Genomic DNA, 19,678 nt, shown 5'->3' with positions numbered 1-19,678 from the left:
CACCCTGGTTTTCCTTTGGAAAGCTATTCCTTCTCAACTTCAGTCTATGTGGTTTGGTCAGGGGTAATGTCCAGACCTGGGCAGTTAATATATGCTATTTCTTTGGTTGCAATGGTTAGTTCAGGGATAATTGAGGGACTCAAATTAGCCTGTTAAGACTCAACTCTAGAACTTTTGCTGAAACAGGGGTTAAGTGGACCTTTTCCTTGGGACTTCTGTCTAGAAGAATAAGGCAAGCTTGGAGCTGCTGGGGGCAACCATATGGTAGACTTTGCCTGAGATTCAAGTTAGAACAGAGGAAGGCAGAAGCTAGAAATGAGAGAGATTAAGACTTCCTGAGGTTGGTTGAACCTCTGAATGCATCTATACCTGAAACCCCGCAACCCGGTTTTTCATATGAGTCATTGAATCCTTTTTTTTTTTTTTAAAAAGGAATTATCAGTTTAATTTAAGTTCTGTCACCTGCAATCGGAAGAATCCTCAGTAATACAGCCAGACTGCATCATCCCAGATTCTTCTTAACACCCTTGGGGGACAAATCACAGTGGTCCTCTATCTTCATACACACATACACAGTCACTCAGAGACTCACACCAACTTGATCCTCGATCCTTTTTATTGGGAGAAGGGAGTGAAGGGGCCCATGTCACTCACTTTCACAACTCCATATCTGGAAATGAGAAAACAGTGCCAATAATCATATCACAAATAAAATGGCATCTGCACAAGTGAAATAAAACATTGCTAAATGTTCAGGTGTTTCTGATTCATTTTTACCACAGGAAAAAATCATTTTGAATATACTTGCCCTTGCTTTATAGAGCATTTTGAGGGATCAGCCTTGTGGAGCAACCCAGGGCAATCCATAAGACAATGTGACCAATAAAGAATCTTGAAGGTGACAGAATAGTAGTGATGGATTTATGGAAGATGTTTTCTGGACTGCTTGGCCACCTCTGCTGGCTCCAAGACAAACATTTATTTTGAGGAAACAATTGTGAAAAATGCTGCTGTTGGAAAACATTTGCTTATGGAGCAAACATTTGATTTTGAAATCTATACTTAAACTATTAGATTGCTGCCAAATAAAATACTTGTCCACTCAAGCATATGTTTCAATTGAAGATGTTTGCCAATGTAGACAAGGAGGAAATGCCCGAAATATGGCCAAACTTAACAATATCTTAAAACGCCAAATTGCTAATTACTGAATTTTTAAATGTTACTTTTCCAATCAATGTTTCAGTGTCACTTGTCAATTACTGCATTATAAAAATGCAGTAAGAATGTATTATATAATTATATATAGTCTTTTTTTTAGTTCTACGTAAGAATCTAGCAGTCTTGTCAGTGAAAAAATGATTTTTTTCTTTAAGATTCAAGATTCTTGTCATTGTTCTGTAATTCTTTTTTTTTCTTTTAAAGGGGGATTAACCACAGTCTGTAAGGATCCTTGGAAAACATATCTGCCTATTCTAAAACATTTTCCTATATGGCTTTTACTTCAGAAAGATCTAGATCACTGCTCTTTTATATATGTATAAAAATAAATGTATATTATATATTTTTGCATAATTCTTTACAGTTTAAAAAGAGCAGTTCAGAGGGTCATAGGTTACATCATCCAGAGTCAGGAAATGGAGTTGCCATCTTACCAAATCATGGGCCAGTGCCATTTCTGCTCTGCTGATGGCTTCATCTTGCAGCCCTCAACTGGTTTTCGGTTATCTTAATTGTGAGTTGATTTTCAGATCTAAATTTCAGCATATTGGGTCAGGACATTCTCATGAAAACATTTTTCTGGATCTATGGACTGTAACTATGGGGTCCATGCAGGGACCCCAGGAAATGGCGTTCTGGCCCTTGGAGAGGGGGCAGCCAGCTAGCCAATCATTATTCTCATGAATGGAGGAAGAAAAATCACCTGGCCTCCCAGGTAATAGACAGTTTATTTTCTCAGGCAGTTCCCTTGTCCTCAAATGCTTTTCCTCAGTTCCTCTCTACCCTCCTGAATGCAAAAGATTTTTACGATCTCTCTCGTTTGTGAAGCTTTGCTTGATTATCTCTTAGCCTAAAGGATGGCTTCCTCTTCTGAAATCCTCTGCCACTCACTGGTTCCAGGTCCTGGGAACTGGAGAGGGAAGGCTGAGTCTCTGAAAGATTTCCTCAGTATCAGATCATTGAAGACAGGGGCACTGAATTTCTACTCTTTTGGTTTTCCCCACAGCATCCTCCACAGTGTCTTTATTTTGGTTAAAAGACAGGTTTTCCATATTCTTTTCACTATAGCTTATTATGAGCTAATGAATATGCAAAAGAATATGTATATATATATATATATATAACTGAATCACTATGCTATACACCAGAAACTAATACAAGTTGTAAATCAACTATACTTCAATTTAAAAAAAAAAGTTTTCCAGTTCCATAAAGGAAACTGAGAATAGGTTCTTTTTTTTTTTTAACTGAGAGGCTCTTTTAAAAAAGAACATAGACTCACCAAAAATAATACAATAAAAACAAGCCTCAGTGTCATCCTTTGATCCCCTGTCTCGGAGGAGGGTAAGAGCAGGCACCAATCCAGCCAGGAGAGTGGAGGATGAGGGGTCTGTCAAGCTTCTGGGGTTCCCCAGGTAAAAGCCTCTGTGGGAGTCCTTTTTCCTCATGCTGGCTTGAGGGAAAGGCCTCAGGGCCCTCTCATTTATGGGGGTACCTGGAAACCATCCTGGCTCTTAGAGACTATTGCTGGGCACTCAGGGAAACCAGCATCCACTAGAATCCACCAACCTCAGAATGTGATCCAGCAAGAGCCTATGTTCTAAAATTCAAACAGATGCACTGCAATATGCTTGCTTTATCCTGGTTATAACTCAAGGCCTACAGGCTTCAACTAATTTAGGCAACAAACTGGTAACCAAAGGAAGACTGTATTAGAACCAGGTAGCACTTGCTAGAAGAGTTTCAAAGGAGATTATCCCAAAGATCCCTACTAATTCTCTTGCACACGGTAGGTGCTCATCAGATATTATACATAGCTGGTCATTTGTAGGTAGGTAACTTCCAATTGGGCTTGTTTGCTCTTACAGCTGCTTGGAATAATGGAAGAGCAAACTTTTGGGGGAAGGGTGGGTGGGAAGGAGATAATGAAGGGACCGTTGAGTTACTGAAGGGACAGTTCCCTTTGTCCAATTATTACCCTTCCCCTTACTTGTCAAGACTTCAAGAAAAAAGAGCAGCTGTTTTTCACTTAGTGGCTATTCATTAAATCTTTATGGGATTGAACTGCTGTGGTATGTTTTAAACTCATGAGATCTTTGCAAATAATAATAGCTGATTTCCCTACAAATGGAAAGGATATATTTAGAGGCTTTCCTGGGAGAATTAACTGGCCCCAGGGATTTGTAATGGACTGTCCAGCCTTTCACCTCGAGGTCAATAGGTCAAATCCAAATCAGGCCTGTGGTGGCTGAGAGGCATTGTTTGAGTGACAGCTGTCAGGTGACCAGGGTGAAAAGAGCTGGAGGACTGAGCTGCATTTCAAGTGAACAGGTGCTGTCTGCGGTGATCTTGGCAGAGTATGAGAGTGGTCAGAAATGGGCCAAGCTTGGTGTCTCAGCCCCAGAGACCATCTTTGACCTGGCAAAGTGAGGAGCTTGCCTCCCCAATACTGTTGGGACAGGAGGAAAGCAGAGGAGACATGTATAAAACTGCCAAGGCCTTGCAAGAACGGCCAGGCTCACGATGCATCATCAGGGGAGAGCTGACTTCTCCAGACTAAACTCTAAAAGCTCCTTCTGCCTCCTGCATCTTACTCTTCACACTCTCGCTTCAGAAGGTAGCTGACATTGGGACAAGTTTGAGTGAAGATGCAATCAGTGGGAAAATGGCAGTGATTCAAATAAATGGTGTAGGTTTTCTTGTTTTCAGGTTCTCAATGCATTTGACACACCACACCCCTTCGGCTCATGGCATACAGAAGGTGGGGGTATAAAGCGTGGTAGAGAGGAAGGGCAGAATTTGGGAGCTGCTTGATAAAGAGCTTTGAGTAGAAAGTCACATGACTCCCATCCTTCTGCTTGATCATTGAGAAAATGAGGCCCAGTTTGGAATAAGTCACTGTGTAGAGTCCTAAGTCCCCAGCAGCAGAGGTGACTTCAGCTGATGTAAACAGTGAACAGATGTATTTGAAAGGATATTGAGTAGCTCACCAGCCTCTTGTGGGAACAGGTGAGAGCAAAGGGAGCCAAGTACGGCCAGAGGCTGAGGAGGCAGGAGCCTTACCCAGTGCCTTGGGGCTTCTTCAGGGGAAGCCCCTTTTACTCTGTTCACTCCTGAGTCACAGGTTAGGGCAGGGAATGCCCCACTCTGGGCACAAAATCCGCCTCCTCTTGCTTTATGTCTCTCTCCAAATTTCACCTTACAGGAGAAGCCTTCTCTGACCATTGTATTTAAAATAGTAACACACTCCACCTACTGCACCTACTGCCCTCATCCCTCCTCTGATCCTTTCTTTAGTGCTTTCGACTTACTGCTATCTGACAATTACTTGTTCATTGTTTACTCTTTGTCTCTACCCCCCACAGTGTAAACTTCATGGGAATCTGGATTTTGTTTGGTTTTGTTTTGTTTTAAAGTCCCCACAGCCCCTTTCTGAGGAGATAGAACATCCACCAGAAGCTGCCTGTGCCCTGAGGAGGGGAGCCTCCTTGAGATTCCAGTTCTGGGCAAGTTGCAAAGCTCTTCCCTTGGGAACTTAATAGGGATGGAGGCTAGGGTGGTCTCTTTCCAGAGATTTCCCCCTTTGCCTGCGTTCCAAAGTCCTCAGTCAGGTGGCCCTTCCCCATCCTAAAGAATGGAGAAATGGAACTTTTAGAATAAGTGTGAATGAACAGATGTAGAAGTAGGAAAAAGGACCACTGGAGGCAGAGTCCCTGTGCCATTTGGATGTCACATTTTCAACCAAGTTTTTAATGGCAGGCTAGAGGGACCTGTCTACTAATCTGGCTAAACAAAGATTCCTTCTAGCTGTGTCTGTCCTCCCTTTTCATTTTCCTTTTTCTCCTCCCCTTCTTTCACCTGCAGTGCCCCCCACCCACCGCCATCCATTTCCCAGGCAAATAAATCTCTGGGAGGAGACCAGGAAAGTGGATCTCAGAGAACCCTTCTGAATAAATGTCTATATTAATGAATTATTAACTCAGCCACCCATGACCTTAAACCTAGAAGAGGGAGAGCCCAGGGCAGACAGGAGAGCTGCTGAATCCTTTATTGGAGTCCTGTCAAAGGCAACCGACCTTTTGTTCCCCTCCTCCACAGGAAAAAATAATTAATAGGAAAGGCAAACTTTAAAAATGTATGTCAAACGAAATCAGATAGTCTCCCAGACAGAATCCTCTTTTTGCTTTCCTTCCCCTTCTGGCCTTTCCCTCCCTGCTCTGTCCCTACCCTCACCCCTACCCACCACTTCCCCTCCAAGCTAAGGGTACAATGGCTTTCTAAGGATAATTTTCAGGAAAAAAAATTGCTCGAGAAAATGATGAATTTGGGTAGTTAATTTATCGATCCTAGCTCCTCTTCCCACTTGTTTTATTTTAGAGGTCATTAATCAATGAAGAAAAACACCACCGTGCCCCTCCTTTGCATTTAATACACTCACGCTCCTTATTTATTCCTCTGGAACAAATTCCCAGCAAATATTCACTCATCTATTTGGGAGCGATGGATTTTTATAAAGGTTTGATCTCTTCCTAAGTGGTCGAAATGATTTGTTTCATTGGTCTTCTAAATAATGAAGAGGGGCGCGGATTTGAGGGGTGCATGTCCTTGTGATTGCTGGGTTCACTTTCTAAAAACTTCCGGACGTGACGGGATGGCAATTACGAAGCGGTCCGGGATCAGCTGGGTGAGCGGAAAGCGGCCCCGGGCGCCGGCTGGCCAGCCTAGGCAGCCCGAGTGCGCCCTGGGGTGGGGCTCGCTGACCTATGCCCCAGCCAGGCCCTGCCCGCCTCCTGGAACTCAGGTTACGAGCAGGGGCCCCCGCCCCGCATCATGCGTGAGCCTGCTGGGGAGACTCTCGGGATGCTCAGATCCCCCAAAGCTCCCCCCACTCCCATCCCCAGACCTTTTCGTGCCCTTCTGGACTCCTGGGCCCTCTGAGCGCCCTCTCTAACGTTCGCCCACTTCCTTTACACGAGTTCCCTAAGGCCTTTGGGCTGTAGGGTCCCATCGCCTCGAGACCTCCGTACGCCTTGGACCGAGGGAGGTCCTTGAATCTGTAGGGCCAGGGACACCACACACAGGCATAGAGGGGGAGGTGGGTTCCGCTGGAGTCTCTGCTTCTCCCCGGGGTCCCCTCAGCGAGGGGAGCCAAATCTCCTCCACAGGTGCTCCCACAGCCCTCAGGCGCCAGTCCTTCCGGACTAGGGTGGGCAGGAAAATGCACTTGGTGCCTCATTGACCGGGGTTTGTATCTGTCTCCATCACCAATTAACGACATTTACCTCAGGCACCTACCTAACCTTTCTGAGCCTCAGTGTCCCCATCTGTAATATGGGGGTTAGTGATAATGCTTTCTCCGCATGGTTGCTTACTCGAAGCTCCTACCCACGCCTGACTTGTGGAAAGCTCTCACAAATGGTTAGTTAGTCTTTATTAGGAAGAGAACTCCCGGGCTTCCCAGAGTGTGGGCGGCAAGAGGCCTCGGGAGCAGATGCTGCAGCTAGCGTCTCAAAATTCCGAGATTTTCAAGCGTGTTTAAGGGGCAGTTCGGGGAGGAGTTCTTTGGGACAGTCAGTTTTGGGGACCGAGTACTTGTAAGTAGACGGTCTGCACAAAAACAAGAAGGCGGCGGGGCCGCTGCCGCAGTATCCGGGCTCCCACCCACGGTGCTCTGTCTCTCCCAGAGAACAGAGAAGTCTCGTTTCTCAGCAATGAACCGGGAGACTGTGAGAAAGACAGAGTGTGCCTCTTCTCCCTTCGTGCAACAGCTACTCTTCAGCAGTTCTGCAGCAGATTAACTGAAAAAGGCCTAGAACTTCATCCTGTCCTCCCGATGGAGTTGTTCAAAGCACGCAGAGAGACTGCCTGGTTAGCCTCGGGGTCCGCGGCACCGTGGGTTTTCCCTCGAGGTATTTGCCTTAAACTTGGGTACTATCAATCTATCCAAGGATGACTGATGACCTTGTCACAGCGACGCCAGTCAAAACATTCTCGGTCCAACTCTGTTCCAACCAGCACCAAGGCATCCTGCGTGAGACCCGGACAAAGTGTAAACATCGCATTTCTCAGGCTCAGATGAAATGAGTGGTGGGAAGACAAAAAGAATGGCTACTAGTTGTTCAGAGTGGTGGGTGCTAAATAAATTGGTTTGTTTGAGGAAAGACAAATGTTACTTCTTCTCTCGGAGGTGTGGACAGAACTCCGGCGATGAGAAAGCTCCTGAGAGGGTCAATTTCACACGGCGGGTCGGAGCCCTCAGCTCACTGACTACTGCGAACTCCTGGAAAGCTTGGGGTGGACGCCTAATTCGTGGCTGTGAAACCACGGCTGGAAGGGCTGCCTCGGTCCAAGGCGCGGGGAGTACGCAAGGCGGGGGTAGGGGTGGGGCTGGGGCTGCGCTCCCACGTGCACCTCCGACGCCAGGTTTGAGGGCGAGAGACCTATACGTGACCCTCCGGGGCAGTCGGGGCAGCCAAAGACAAACAAGCTTCGCCTGTGTCCGGGAACAACTGTACCATCAGACGTAGCTCTAGATACTTGCCTTGTGTGCCAAAACCGAAAATGAGCGAGCCCCCCAGGTAGAAAACTCGAGAGTGGGTAGGCTGGGCGGTGTGACTCCATTGCAGCCACCTCCCAGCCCCGCGACCCGGCTTGAGTCCCTCCAGAAACAGCGTCCTTTAGAGACCCTCGGTCTCACGCCTCCCATCTCGGCAAAAACTGCCTCCTTCTCCACGGACTGAGGTTTTCCTTCCAGCTCGCCAGCGACCCCGCCCCAGACTACCCTCTCACTCCCCCACCACCTAGGATTTATGTTAGAGGTTGCGCCGCGGGCTAGTCGACTCCAGCATCCAGCGGTACTCCTGGAAAACTGAGTCCGGCAAAAGCGCAAACCAGATGCCGGGACTTTGTCCACTCGCCGGACCCTGAGCGCCCGCTGCGATACCGACATCCGAGCGCGTGCCGAGAAGCATTCTGGTTTCCGCGTTTCCATTGCTTTCAGGACCAGAGCAGTGAGCCGGCACCTAGAAAAGACATATCATGGGCAGAAAGAGACAACAGGCGAACGAGAGACGTCACGCCAAAAAAAAAAAAAAAAGTGGGGGTTGGGAGGGCGGAGGAGGTATTAGCGCAGGAGAGGCGCACAGGCAGTGTGTGAATACAGCCGAGTTAGAACTTCCTTCTTCCCACTCCCCTCCCCTCAGTTCTTCAGGCCTGCCTCCCGCCTCCCCCCAACCCCGTGTTTCTCTCTCTCTCTCTCTCTCTCTCCCTCTCTCTCTCTCACACACACACACACCCACACACCCCCCCACCCACACACCCACACACTCCTGTATTTTGTGCTGTCGTAAAACCCACGTGTCCAGCCGGGAGGCTGCCAGAGCGTGGAGCGGAGGAGCCGGGACGCGGTAGCGGCAGAGCGCAGCAGCCCACGGCGGCATCGTCCTGTGCCCGGGTCCGCCCGCGCTCTGGCGCTCGGTGTTACTGCCCTCCGTAGGCCTCCCCATCCCTAGTCTGCGGCCCGGGAAGGTACCGGGCAGCCGGATCTCCAGCGCTTAGCGTCGCGCTGCCCAGAGGAATGTAGCGCACTGGGGGCGCACACTTTCCCGCACGCTTACCGAGACATACGCACTCACGCACGCACCCGCCGGCGGCTCTTGAGTTTTCAGGTAAGCGTGACTCGTCTAGGGTTGTGGGTCTTGGGCCCGGGGATAGGAGGCTGGAGGTCCCTGGCTGGGGGCGGGGGGCGAGACTGTCCCGCCTCCTGGCGCCGGAGGCCGGCGCGGCTCAGGCGCTGCGCCACTCTGGCTCGGGTCGGCTCCGGGCGCGGGCAGAGGGCGGGGGCTGCGTCCTGCCCCCGAGCTCAGCGAGGAAGCGCCCTCTGGCCGGGCTTCCACAATGCCGAGTGGGCGCTGGAAGCCTTGCTCTGGGAGCAAGGCATTGTGCACACAGCTCCCCTCGTGCGGCGCCGCGGATTCAGAGTAAACTTTACGCCCCAGCAGAGTTGGGAGGGAGTCGCCGAACCGGGCTGCCGCCGGCGGAGCCAGGGACTCAAACTCTTGTTCCAGGGTCTTGGCGACCGTCCTCCCCGCCCCTCTCGTACCAGGCCCTCACCCCGGCTCACGCGCGCCCTCCTCTCCGCCCTCTGCCCCCAGCTTGAGGCGTCGGACATGCTGAAGCCCGGAGACCCCGGCGGCTCGGCCTTCCTCAAAGTGGACCCGGCTTATCTGCAGCACTGGCAGCAACTCTTCCCGCACGGCGGCGGCGGTTCGCTCAAGGGCGGCGGCGCCGCGGGCCCCTTAGGCGCGCCGCAGCCCCTCCAGCCGCCGCCACCGCCCCCGGAACGCGCTGAGCCCCCGCCGGACAGCCTGCGCCCGCGGCCCGCCTCGCTCTCCTCTGCCTCCTCCACTCCGGCTTCCTCCTCCACCTCGGCCGCCTCTGCCTCCTGCGCCGCTGCCGCCGCCGCCGCCGCGCTGGCGGGTCTCTCGGCCCTGCCCGTGGCGCAACTGCCGGTGTTCGCGCCTCTGGCCGTCGCCGCGGAGCCGCTTTCCTCTAAGGACCTGTGCCTCGGTGCCGCCTCGGGCCCCGGGCCTTCCAAATGCGGCGGCGGCGGCGGCGGCGGCGGGGATGGTCGGGGCGCCCCGCGCTTCCGCTGCAGCGCGGAGGAGCTGGACTATTACCTGTACGGCCAGCAGCGCATGGAGATCATCCCGCTCAACCAGCACACCAGCGACCCCAACAACCGTACGTAGTAGCAGCCCGCGCGCTCTCTCCCGGGGCGCTGGCTCCGTCGAGCGCGGGAGCCCGTCGGGGAGGCGGGTTGGCTGAGGGAGACAGCGGGTGGTGGGCTGTCCTGGCCGAAGGCCTGCACCTCCCAGACGACTGTAGCCAAAGTTTTCTCGGTTAGGAAGGGAAAGAGAACGGTTAGGATGGCCGGGTGGCACCTCTGCGTTACCTCTTCCCCTTTCTTTCATCCCCTGCTTCCCAGGCTCAAGTCTCTTAAGACTCTAGTTGCTCTCCGACCGGGGCGTACAGATCATTCTCTCCCGCTGGATATCGCGCCTCGGCAGGGCGGGTACTAGCAGCGCGCGATGGGAGTGCCGGGGACCGGCCCGGCTTAGGCGGGGACAAAGCAAGCACTCTCAGCGGTTCTGGAGAGCGTGGATTCCAGGGCTGGTTTCTCCTTCTCGCTATCTTACCTTTGGGGTTAACTGCGTCAGCTCATTTTCGGGCCGCTGGGTTGTCGGGGGACCGGCCGAGAGCAGCTGGCTAGCCAGGCTTCGTTGAAGTCGGAGTTTTGGATAACACGGTCAGTCTCTCCCTGCAGACAGGCATTATTCTCAGGTTTACTATTTATTTAGAAAAGAAAAAGAAAAATCCCAGTTGCTTAGTGAGAAAACATTTCCGAATTCAGGGCAGGGTCGTTCCCTGCGGATCCCGCATTCTCCGTGCACCCTTGACCCTGCAAACGCTTACAGTCCGTAGCCACGCTTGTTGGCTTACGTATTTTTTAAAGTGAGGGTTACAGTAATTTAGTATGAGGAGCTCACCTTCCTTGTCCCCACGTAAATGGCAAATGCCTAATTAAACATCAGTTCTCTTCTAGCTTCCGTTTCTATTTTCACAATTTCAAACTCTCATCACAAGTGTAGTTCCATTTTGAGGTTTTGAAACAAAACTCTAAATGAAGATCAAGAATGTGTTATTTTTTATATCCAATTCTTTATGGTAATTTCAGACGTTATGCTATGTTTACACTTAGTGTGTTGGGGTAAGTGCTAAATACGCTTCCAGAGACTCCTGGAGAGAACGTTAAAGTGAGTTGAGACTCAGACTGAAAGCAATACAGGATTTGAAAAATCAGCACTCACTCTGCTCTTCTCTTCATCTTAGTCCTTCATCTAGCTTCTGTATGAGGAAAGTTGATCATAAATGTGTATGATCATTCGATTTTGAACAAGTCCCTTATTGCAGAATGCCTACCAATCCGTGAACTTCTTAATTCGTTGTGAAAGCAAAATAACTGCAGGTTGTAGTTATTTAAAGGACTCCCAAAGTTATCATTTTGATTGAAAACACTGGGCACAAGCCTAGTGATTGAGGTGTATTAATCTTTTCATAATGGTTGGAGATCATTGTTCTGATGGAGATAGTTATTACTAATAAAAAGAGCAGTTGTATTTACTTTTTTTCCTTTCTAGAGTCTCTGGATAAAGCATTGGTTTAAAATGAGGGTTTTGGCTCAAATTTGCTCTGCAGTTAAGAAGATTGTTGTATTTTAGAGTTACAGAAAATTTTATAAAACTTTATTGTCTTAGTGGATGTCAAAAAATACTTAGCTCCTACTGAATTTCTTAATTATGTTATCAAAACAGTTCTTTAAAATGTGAAATAAAAAGATAAGAAATGCTTTGTAAACGGTATTTCTTACCGAAAAGCAAAATATAGTCCTGTGGGCTGAGAGAAGCTTGCAGTTTCTCTTCTGAATTAAATCAGTGCTGGGAAACATACGGGCAGTGCACCCCAAAGCCCTGGCTGTGCGCTGAGCTCCCTATACTGTTTACAATGCAGTCTTGAGATTGAATATGTTTTCATCAGAGAAAACTCAGCCTAATCAGAGAAAGAATTGGGCCAGATTCCTAATTAACATGTGGCTATTGAACCAGTTTTTTGCCTGGGTACCTCTTTTTCCTGGCTGGAGGAAATGAATTATGATTTATTTAAATTATTCCTATTGTGTTAATCTTCTGGTATCTTTTAGAGTCGACTGGGCTGCTTCAGTGTGCAAAGTGCAGGGGCAAAGACAGAGGGAAAGGAAGTCAGATTGCCCTATTAGAGTTACACTTCACGTTGCTCTCTAATCAAAGGGCAATTGAGAAAGAAAAGAGAAAGCTGAGCTGGCTCTGTGTGTAATGCTGGGAGCCCAGGTCTGCCATTCTTCCAGGAGCTTCTCCGGACAAGAGCAGGCACTCATTTGAACCATGAGATACGTTTTACAAAGATGAAGTGAGAAGTGGTTGAGTTGAATCCAACTTGGGGATCAAAACAAATCAGAAGTGCAAAGGGTGGGAAACTTTTTCCCTTGGCAGGGGAAGTTGATATGTCACTTGAAAGATGGTGAAAAACAGCTTCTCCCCATTCCCAGGTTGTATGTGGGTGGGGGATGCGGTGAGAGGCAGGCAGAAGGAAAGCACCTATTAGTTTATCATGTGCAGATCTTCCTAGTTTTCCTTTTAGTCGGTTGCCTTCTCCCTCTAAAAGAATTCTGTGATGTGACCACTCAGTGTTGCTTTATTTTTATGACTTTGTATTTGAAAGGGTATTGAGTCATTTGCTCTTTTTCTTATAAGGCAAGGAAAAAGGACTTTGTACTTCTCTTTTCCCTTCAGAAAAGTAACTTTTTTTTTTTGACTGGGATCAGCAACCTAGTAACACTTGTGAATCAGTACCACTAATTTCACCTTGAAACTTTATTGGCATCTATGGCAAATGCTATAGTGAAGGCATAGTGAAGGGTCTTGTAGCTTTCTTTCACACAAAAAGATTTTTAAAAACAGCAGAAACTATACAGGCTAGCCCGGGTGAGCTCTTCCAGTATGTACCAAACTCCATATATGAATTTATTCTGTAATTGAAGTACACTTTCCACTTGAAGCTCTGAATGCTTAGTTGGCTCTCTTTTCATCTCTTTTAAAGTCCGGTGGGGCTTGTGTAATATAAATGGGGGATGGGGACCTTTCTTCCTCGTCTGGTATTACTGCTTTCAATTGCTGCTGGATTGCCTGAAGCCATCGATTCTGTCAGGCTCCGTTGCAGTGGTCTTTTCTCGCGGTCCGGGACCCGATGCGTTGCTTGAGACCCTGTCACTACTCTTGGAAGGTAGTGAGCAGCGACAAAAGGGCGCGCCGGGTGCTTGTGTTTGTATGGAGACGGCCGAGCCAAATTACCTTTTCATATCTTCTTGTAAAACTGTTCTTCCCTCGTACCTGGGAGAGAGGAAGGGACTAAGCCCTCCGGGGTCTCTCTGCCGAGAATCGAGTCAGGGCACTCGGGAGCTTCCCCAGCGAGGTGTCTCTATCTCCTCCAGATTTCTGGGAGCCCTGCCGCGCAGGGAACTGCACTGGGAACAGCGCTGGCGTGTGCATAGGTGTAGGAGCTGGGCCCGAAGTTCCCCTGTTGATACTGCCCCCCCTTTCCAAAGGTTTGGGGAAAGGTACTGGGGAGAAAAGAATTCTGGGGTTTGATTGGTTGAGGGGTCAGGGGACGAGATATAAGGAGAGTGAGTATTATCTGACCTTCCCTAATCCCGTCCCACCCAGTTTGAAAACGCAGGTCCTGTTTGGGAAGCTCCCGAGCCCGCTAACCCACCAGTGGGATCTTCCTGTCACCGAGGCACACTCGATACGCTACGCCCGCCCAGCGTCCCCGCTGTAAGTGGCCAGCCAGCAAGTTAGATTTCAGATTTCGTCCCCTGTGGGAGGGAGGCTTGGCGTCAGTGTGTGGGTTTTTGTGTTGTTCTATTTTTCTTTTTCTCTTTTCTCTCTTTTTGTGTGCAGGCCCGGCCCCAGCCCGGAACACACATGATTTAGCTATTTTACATCATTCGTTATCTAGCGCCCTGAAACCGAACATAGAGCCATATATTAGATTGAGGTTAGAAGAGGTGGCGACTGTTTATTTAAGGTGATAAAATGGTCCATCAGCAGTAATCTCCATCGATATGTGCCACCAGGAGATGAAGGATGAGGAGACAAGCCACAATTAATTGCCCTATAGTTTTGTAGGAGCGAGTGGAGCCAGCCCAGACCCTCTTCGATCTCCTTTCGCGCGTCCTATTCATCATCTCCGTATTGTATATGGCGGCCTCGCAGGGGCAGAGGCCGGCGAGGTTTATCTCTGCGCAATATTCTCTCACCCTCATACACTGGCGCTCCCGTTTAATTTATTAACACAGTCATAGGGAGACAAATAAAATCCACATTTCCTCCCTCTATCTTTTCCTCCTCCTTTTCTCTCTCCCTCTTGGTCCCAGGGCCAAGCCAGCGGCCGAGCCGAGACGAGAAAGCCCAGAGTGTCTGATATTCGTGGGGAGCTCTAAACTTTCCAGGAGAGAGTCCTTCAGAAGGTTCTGCGGAAGCTGGGCCGCCTCTCGGAGGGCGAGACCACAGTTGGCTCCCCTTCTTGGCAGCTTGGCTAACCTGCCACGCCTCTTGATCTGCCTCTAGATCCGCTCCCGGGAGCCTGGAAGACCCCTTTCTGGTGGAAGAAGAGGGCCGGGAGGCTGGTGGGGGCTCCAGAGTGCAGGTGGCAGCGATCACGTCTGGTCTCCTAAGAGAGGTCTTCGCTGGCAGGAAGGGAACGAGGCCCTTAAAGATTAAGTGCTGTGCCCACCCCCCGCACGGTCCACGGCCACCGCTTCCAGCCAATGGCTAAGGCGCGTGGAGGGCCAAGGGAAGAGCGCGGGCTGGAGTGGGGGAGGGCCCTGGTGCGGGAGGTCCCGGCCACCGCTCTCCGCCTGCCCTCGGCGCGTCGGCCAGTCCCCTCGGCGACCCCGAAGCCCGATGCCCATGCCCCCGCGCACGCGGCGCTGCCAGCAGGCGGCAATCCAGGGGCCGCGTCGCCGTCACCGGGCAGGGATCGATGGGCGCCGGCCCCTCCGGGTTCGGCCTGCGGGACAGAGGGCCGCGACCTCGGTGGCAGTCACAGAGGATTTATAGCCCAGCGGTCACCGCCGCCCAGGCGGGGAGCCAGGCTTTTCAGCTGTTCCTCGGTTCTCTTTCTGAGGGACGCGTAAGGGCAGGCGAAGGTGGCGACAAGACTTTGGGGAGCGAAGGCCCAGCATGACAGGCGCTTCCCGCGGGTCCGGACTCCTGCGCCCACGCCAGCCTGTCCTTGTCTCCAGGCACCAAAAGAACCCTTCAACGTTTTATATTTCACCTTTCCTAGAACGAGAAATGAGATACCAGAGACCTCTGGCCTGCCTTGCCCCTTTTACCTTAAAGTAGATCCGTTTTCAATTACACAAGTAGCACGTGCCCTTATAAAAACATTCAAACAATACAGACGGGTAAGAAGTGAAGAGTGCAAATCAGCTCTTCACTCCACTTGGCCTGGCCTTCCGAAAGTCAGTAGGTGAACAAATCTATAACTTAATGATACCTCCCTCCCCTCATTCCGGGACCCATAAACAGGAGCGTTAACAGATCTATTCAAGATAGAAAAGAGACCCTAATCTCTCATATTCCTTAATGCTAAAATGGTATTTCTACCATAAAATATCTTGCTTAGAGAAGATGATCTCTCTCACAAGTATAGATGACTCTTTATGAATAGTAATTATGAACTTGTGTAAGAATTTACCCTGATTTTAAGAGAAAGTAGGAACACTTAATTTGTAGTTTGGGCATTTAGCCCACTTCTCCCTCAGGCTTTTTCATGCAGGTGTTTGTGGCTCGCTGTCTAGAAAACACTCGGCTTGAATGTTTGTCCCCTTGTGCCACATTGGTCAACCCCCAGTAATCAGTTACTTGTTTTGAACCATCCTCAAGCTACTTTGGGACTCTGAGACGTAAGTCAGAAGCCAAGTATTTTCAGTGGCAGAAGTTTTGTGTATTAACATTAACAATAACATTAGGATATAATATGTATTTTTATGTCATTGGTCAGCTTTTCAGGTAGAATATTTTGAAATAGCATGAAGTTGTTTATAAGTTAAGAAGACTTGTGTTGGATGGACTAATGCAAGTGGACTGGCCTTGCCTACCCTGCAGGTATTCTTTTACTATATTGGGAGAGCCTCAGCTTTTCAGTCTGCAGAATGCCACTATTAAGTGTTTCAACATGGAGACAAATGAAATTTAATAAGTTGTAGAAGTGCTTCAAAGGACTTAGAAAACAGACTAGCCATACTCTGTCATGCATAACAAATATCAAGAGTGTGCTTGTTGTCTTTTTGGGTGGTGGCTGGAGTTGGCACCTTTGCTCCTTATTTTATTGCTGATGTAGTTGGTATGTTGTTACAAGTTGTGGAGATCTTGTTAAGTTGACAGAATCTCTGGTATGGACTGTTAGGGAGTGAATACCAAACGCTCTTCTCACCCTTTGTTTCCTTGAGCCAACCAGAAAGGGAAAGTCCGTTAATCAACTCCCTGGGGTGATTTATTTTTATTTTTATGGGCATTTTGCCTTTGCTTATTGTCATTTGTTTTAAGCTATTTTTGCTGAGGTGCTGAAAGGCCATTTCTGAAGTCAGGCACTAAAATTCAAAATTATGGACATTATCTATTTACTTTCCAAATCATCCTTTTACTTTAACCTCCTGAAACCCAAGAGTGTGGGAAAGAGATGGAGAAATCTCTGTAATTCAATCATGCTACAGCAATTTTTGCGGCCCCAAAATGGTGACTTCAGTGAAATATTTCAATTCTACTGATGGAGTTTTCAGTTTGGCTATAAAATTCTCCCAGCTTTCATTAATCTTCCTAGATCTCTAGCTTTGGAGGCTTTGGAGTCAGGCAGACCTGATTGTCTTTCTTGGCCACTTTTTTATTTCTGGTCCTTGATCAAATTACATTGCTCATGAAGCCTCAATTGCCTCATCTGCAAAATGGGAAACATGATATTTAGATAACACAGTGGTTGTTAGGTTCAAGATAGGTGACTAGCACAGAGTAGGCTCTTGGTAATTGTGACTTTTTATTGTCTTCCTTTCCATCTCCCCTTTGTCTTCAAGTTTTTGTTTTCACAGTCAGAAGCTCGAGAGGGTGTGTGAAGTGTATGTGTTCTGGAGGGATTGACATATGGATAAGGGTGAGAATACTTCCTTCCATCTAGGTGTTAGGGTCAAAAACTTGGCACAGTTTGGACATTCGTTTGTATTGCTGAAAGAGGCGGCCTTTGTGTGAAGGAGGTCCAGAGGCGTGGACTTCACCACCTGCAGAAGCAGGCTGTTGCTTTTCACTTGAGACACCTTCAAGAAGCTGTAGTCAAAGATCCCCTCATTCCTGGGGCTCTTTTGGGAGAAGTGCAGGAATAACTGACCGCACAGTAGACTGGAGCCCTTCTCCACTGAGATAGGATGCTCACAGAATCAACCTTCAACTTGTTGTGAAGCAAATGACAAAACGGGGACTCGCTCACCATCCTGGGTTGCGATTAGGTATTCTTCGAAGGTTCCTCAATGACTCACTCTGTCACAAGTTCTTTGGGCATTTCAGTTTTTCCAGCACGGATAGGGCACACCCAGGACGATCCATCAGGACTGGCTGTGACCGAAGTTGGGCGCAGCTGCCCAAAGGCCCCAAGGGCAACCTACTGCCCAGCGTTGGCTCGTCTGCTGGTTTCCAGCTCTTGCCGTCTCCGCCGGTCGAGACTCTCGCGATATGAGCCCCCTGCCACAGGGCTCTGTTGCGCAGGGGCGCCGCGGCTCCCCAGGGACTCTGGGCCAAGGAGGCCTGTCTCTCCGGCGGGCGCCGAGGCCGCCTCTCAGAGGCAGGTCCGCAGGGCCAGGGCGCAGACACGGCGGCTCCGCCAGGCCCATTAATAACCCGGAGGGCGCTGCGATCCGACAGCGTGGTCGCCGCAGGCCTGGTTTCCGCGTCTGCCTGGCCTGTTCCTGCACAGCTTGAGTCGACGGACACTGGGAGTCCATGGCCGTCCTCTGCAGAGGGTGGGGGGTCCCCTCGTGCGCCGGCTGCTCTGAGGAACTTAGGAGACAGCAGGCTTCACTACAACTCTCACTTAGTTTATAATGCAAAACAGATGCATTTACTTCGAGAATCAACCTCCTGGGCCGGAGTTGGGGCCCTTTCCATTGAACCTTTATCTTGATCCTTAAAGACCCATTATCTGATCATTAAATTTGCTATTCGTTTTTTTTGAGGGGGGCTTCTGGGAAGAGTCTGCACGCAAGCACAGGGCACCCCAAACCGGCCAGAACAGCTCCCCTTTCCCCACCCGTCCCACCTGGCTGGAGCGGGCGCTCGAGGGACCCCAGCACCAGTGTGCCCTGGGCAGCCGGGGTCTAGGACTGGGGCCCTGTGGGGCTAAAGCCGGCCCCGCCCACTCGCCTGGGGCCAAAGCCGGCTCCGCCCACACTCGTGGGGCCAAAGCCGGCTCCAACCTCTCGCGTGATTTTAGGAATGAAGATGGCGTCCGGGGCTGGAAGGGTCGCCCACCTGCTGTGGTGATTGTAAGAGTCTTCTGTAATTGAAAAGAAAGGAAAACCAAACACACCCAGGCGACCAAGGTAGAATCTCTCCGAGGTATCAGACTGGTCAAATGACGGACCACCACACCGCTTATTCTTAGTACCATGATAAACACACTTCGAAACCTCATTGAGAGAGAGAACCCACGCGAACAGGGGAGAGGGTAGGAGGCAGCTAGAGACAGAAGGGGATAGGGAGAGAAAGGCCCAGAGACCTACAGAAGCCGCGAGCCGTCGGTTCCTTGGAAACGACGCCAGCCCCACCCAGCTTGGAAGGCCTTTAGGGATGCCGGGGACCTTGATCCCGTACCAGGAGTATTTGGGTACAGCGGATTACAAGGAAGCGCGCTGGATCATCTGCTCCTGTGTTCCCAGTGGCCTCGGCGCCCTCGCGGCGTCACCTCCTTGTCAGGTGGCTTACGCGGGCGGGCATGCTGTTGTCTCGGGGTTTACCAGAGTATGGCCTCCAGAAGCGGCCTGGTTAACCCTCTCCCTTCCCCCTTCCCTCTCGCGTGTCTTGGCAGGTTGCGACATGTGTGCGGACAACCGCAACGGCGAGTGCCCCATGCACGGGCCGCTGCACTCGCTGCGCCGGCTCGTGGGCACCAGCAGCGCCGCGGCCGCCGCACCCCCGCCAGAGCTGCCCGAGTGGCTGCGGGACCTGCCGCGGGAGGTGTGCCTGTGCACCAGCACCGTGCCTGGCCTGGCCTACGGCATCTGCGCCGCGCAGAGGATCCAGCAGGGCACCTGGATTGGCCCCTTCCAGGGCGTACTGCTGCCCCCGGAGAAGGTGCAAGCCGGCGCCGTGAGGAACACGCAGCATCTCTGGGAGGTAAGTCGCTCGCCACTCGGCACTTTGCCGTCCAGCCGGAGCTTTGGCCGGCAAAGAGCCTGGCCCTTGGCGGGTGGCAGCTTTGGGAAGAGTCTCCCTCGTTCCCCAAACGGTAGTGGAGACTGGATTTCTCTGGTCATGCAAATGCCTGGTGTTAGCAGCAGTTGCAGGAAGGAGGTGCAGGGCCAGACCTGGCACTAGGCAACCCAGCCAAGAAGACAGGGCCTACAGGGTTCTGAAAATAGAATCACCATAAGCTTCTTTACCAGCTGTGATGGACTTGGCTGTTGCTTTTGAGAAAAAGAGGAAATAACCTGGAGGAGATAGAGCAGAGGAGGTGGGGCGTTAAGGTGTGAGCTATGTGAACTTTGTAGCTTATTTTAAACTCTTCCAGTGTGTTGTTTGTTTTTGCACACTGG

At 50.3% G+C, this 19,678-nt stretch overlaps 1 protein-coding gene across 2 annotated transcripts in view; it reads left to right on the top strand.

Annotated features, from left to right (window-relative positions):
- The first annotated feature begins 8,595 nt into the window (after window positions 1-8,595).
- Window positions 8,596-19,678, top strand: part of PRDM6 (PR/SET domain 6) — a 95,442-nt gene continuing 84,359 nt past the window's right edge. Inside the window, exons 1-3 of one of the 2 annotated variants that reach the window (XM_072957709.1) lie at window positions 8,596-8,888; window positions 9,375-9,963; window positions 18,952-19,259. In XM_072957709.1, the coding sequence (XP_072813810.1) occupies window positions 9,390-9,963; window positions 18,952-19,259 (882 nt within the window). In that variant the 5' untranslated portion in view covers window positions 8,596-8,888; window positions 9,375-9,389. Of the gene's footprint in view, window positions 8,889-9,264; window positions 9,964-18,951; window positions 19,260-19,678 lie in introns of those variants that run through there. The other variant, XM_072957710.1, reaches the window with a different exon arrangement.

This window comes from Vicugna pacos, chromosome 3 (assembly GCF_048564905.1).
Source record: "Vicugna pacos chromosome 3, VicPac4, whole genome shotgun sequence".
NCBI lineage: Eukaryota > Metazoa > Chordata > Mammalia > Artiodactyla > Camelidae > Vicugna > Vicugna pacos.
The sequence above is the reverse complement of the archived record's forward strand: the minus strand, read 5'-3'. Positions and strand labels throughout refer to the sequence as shown.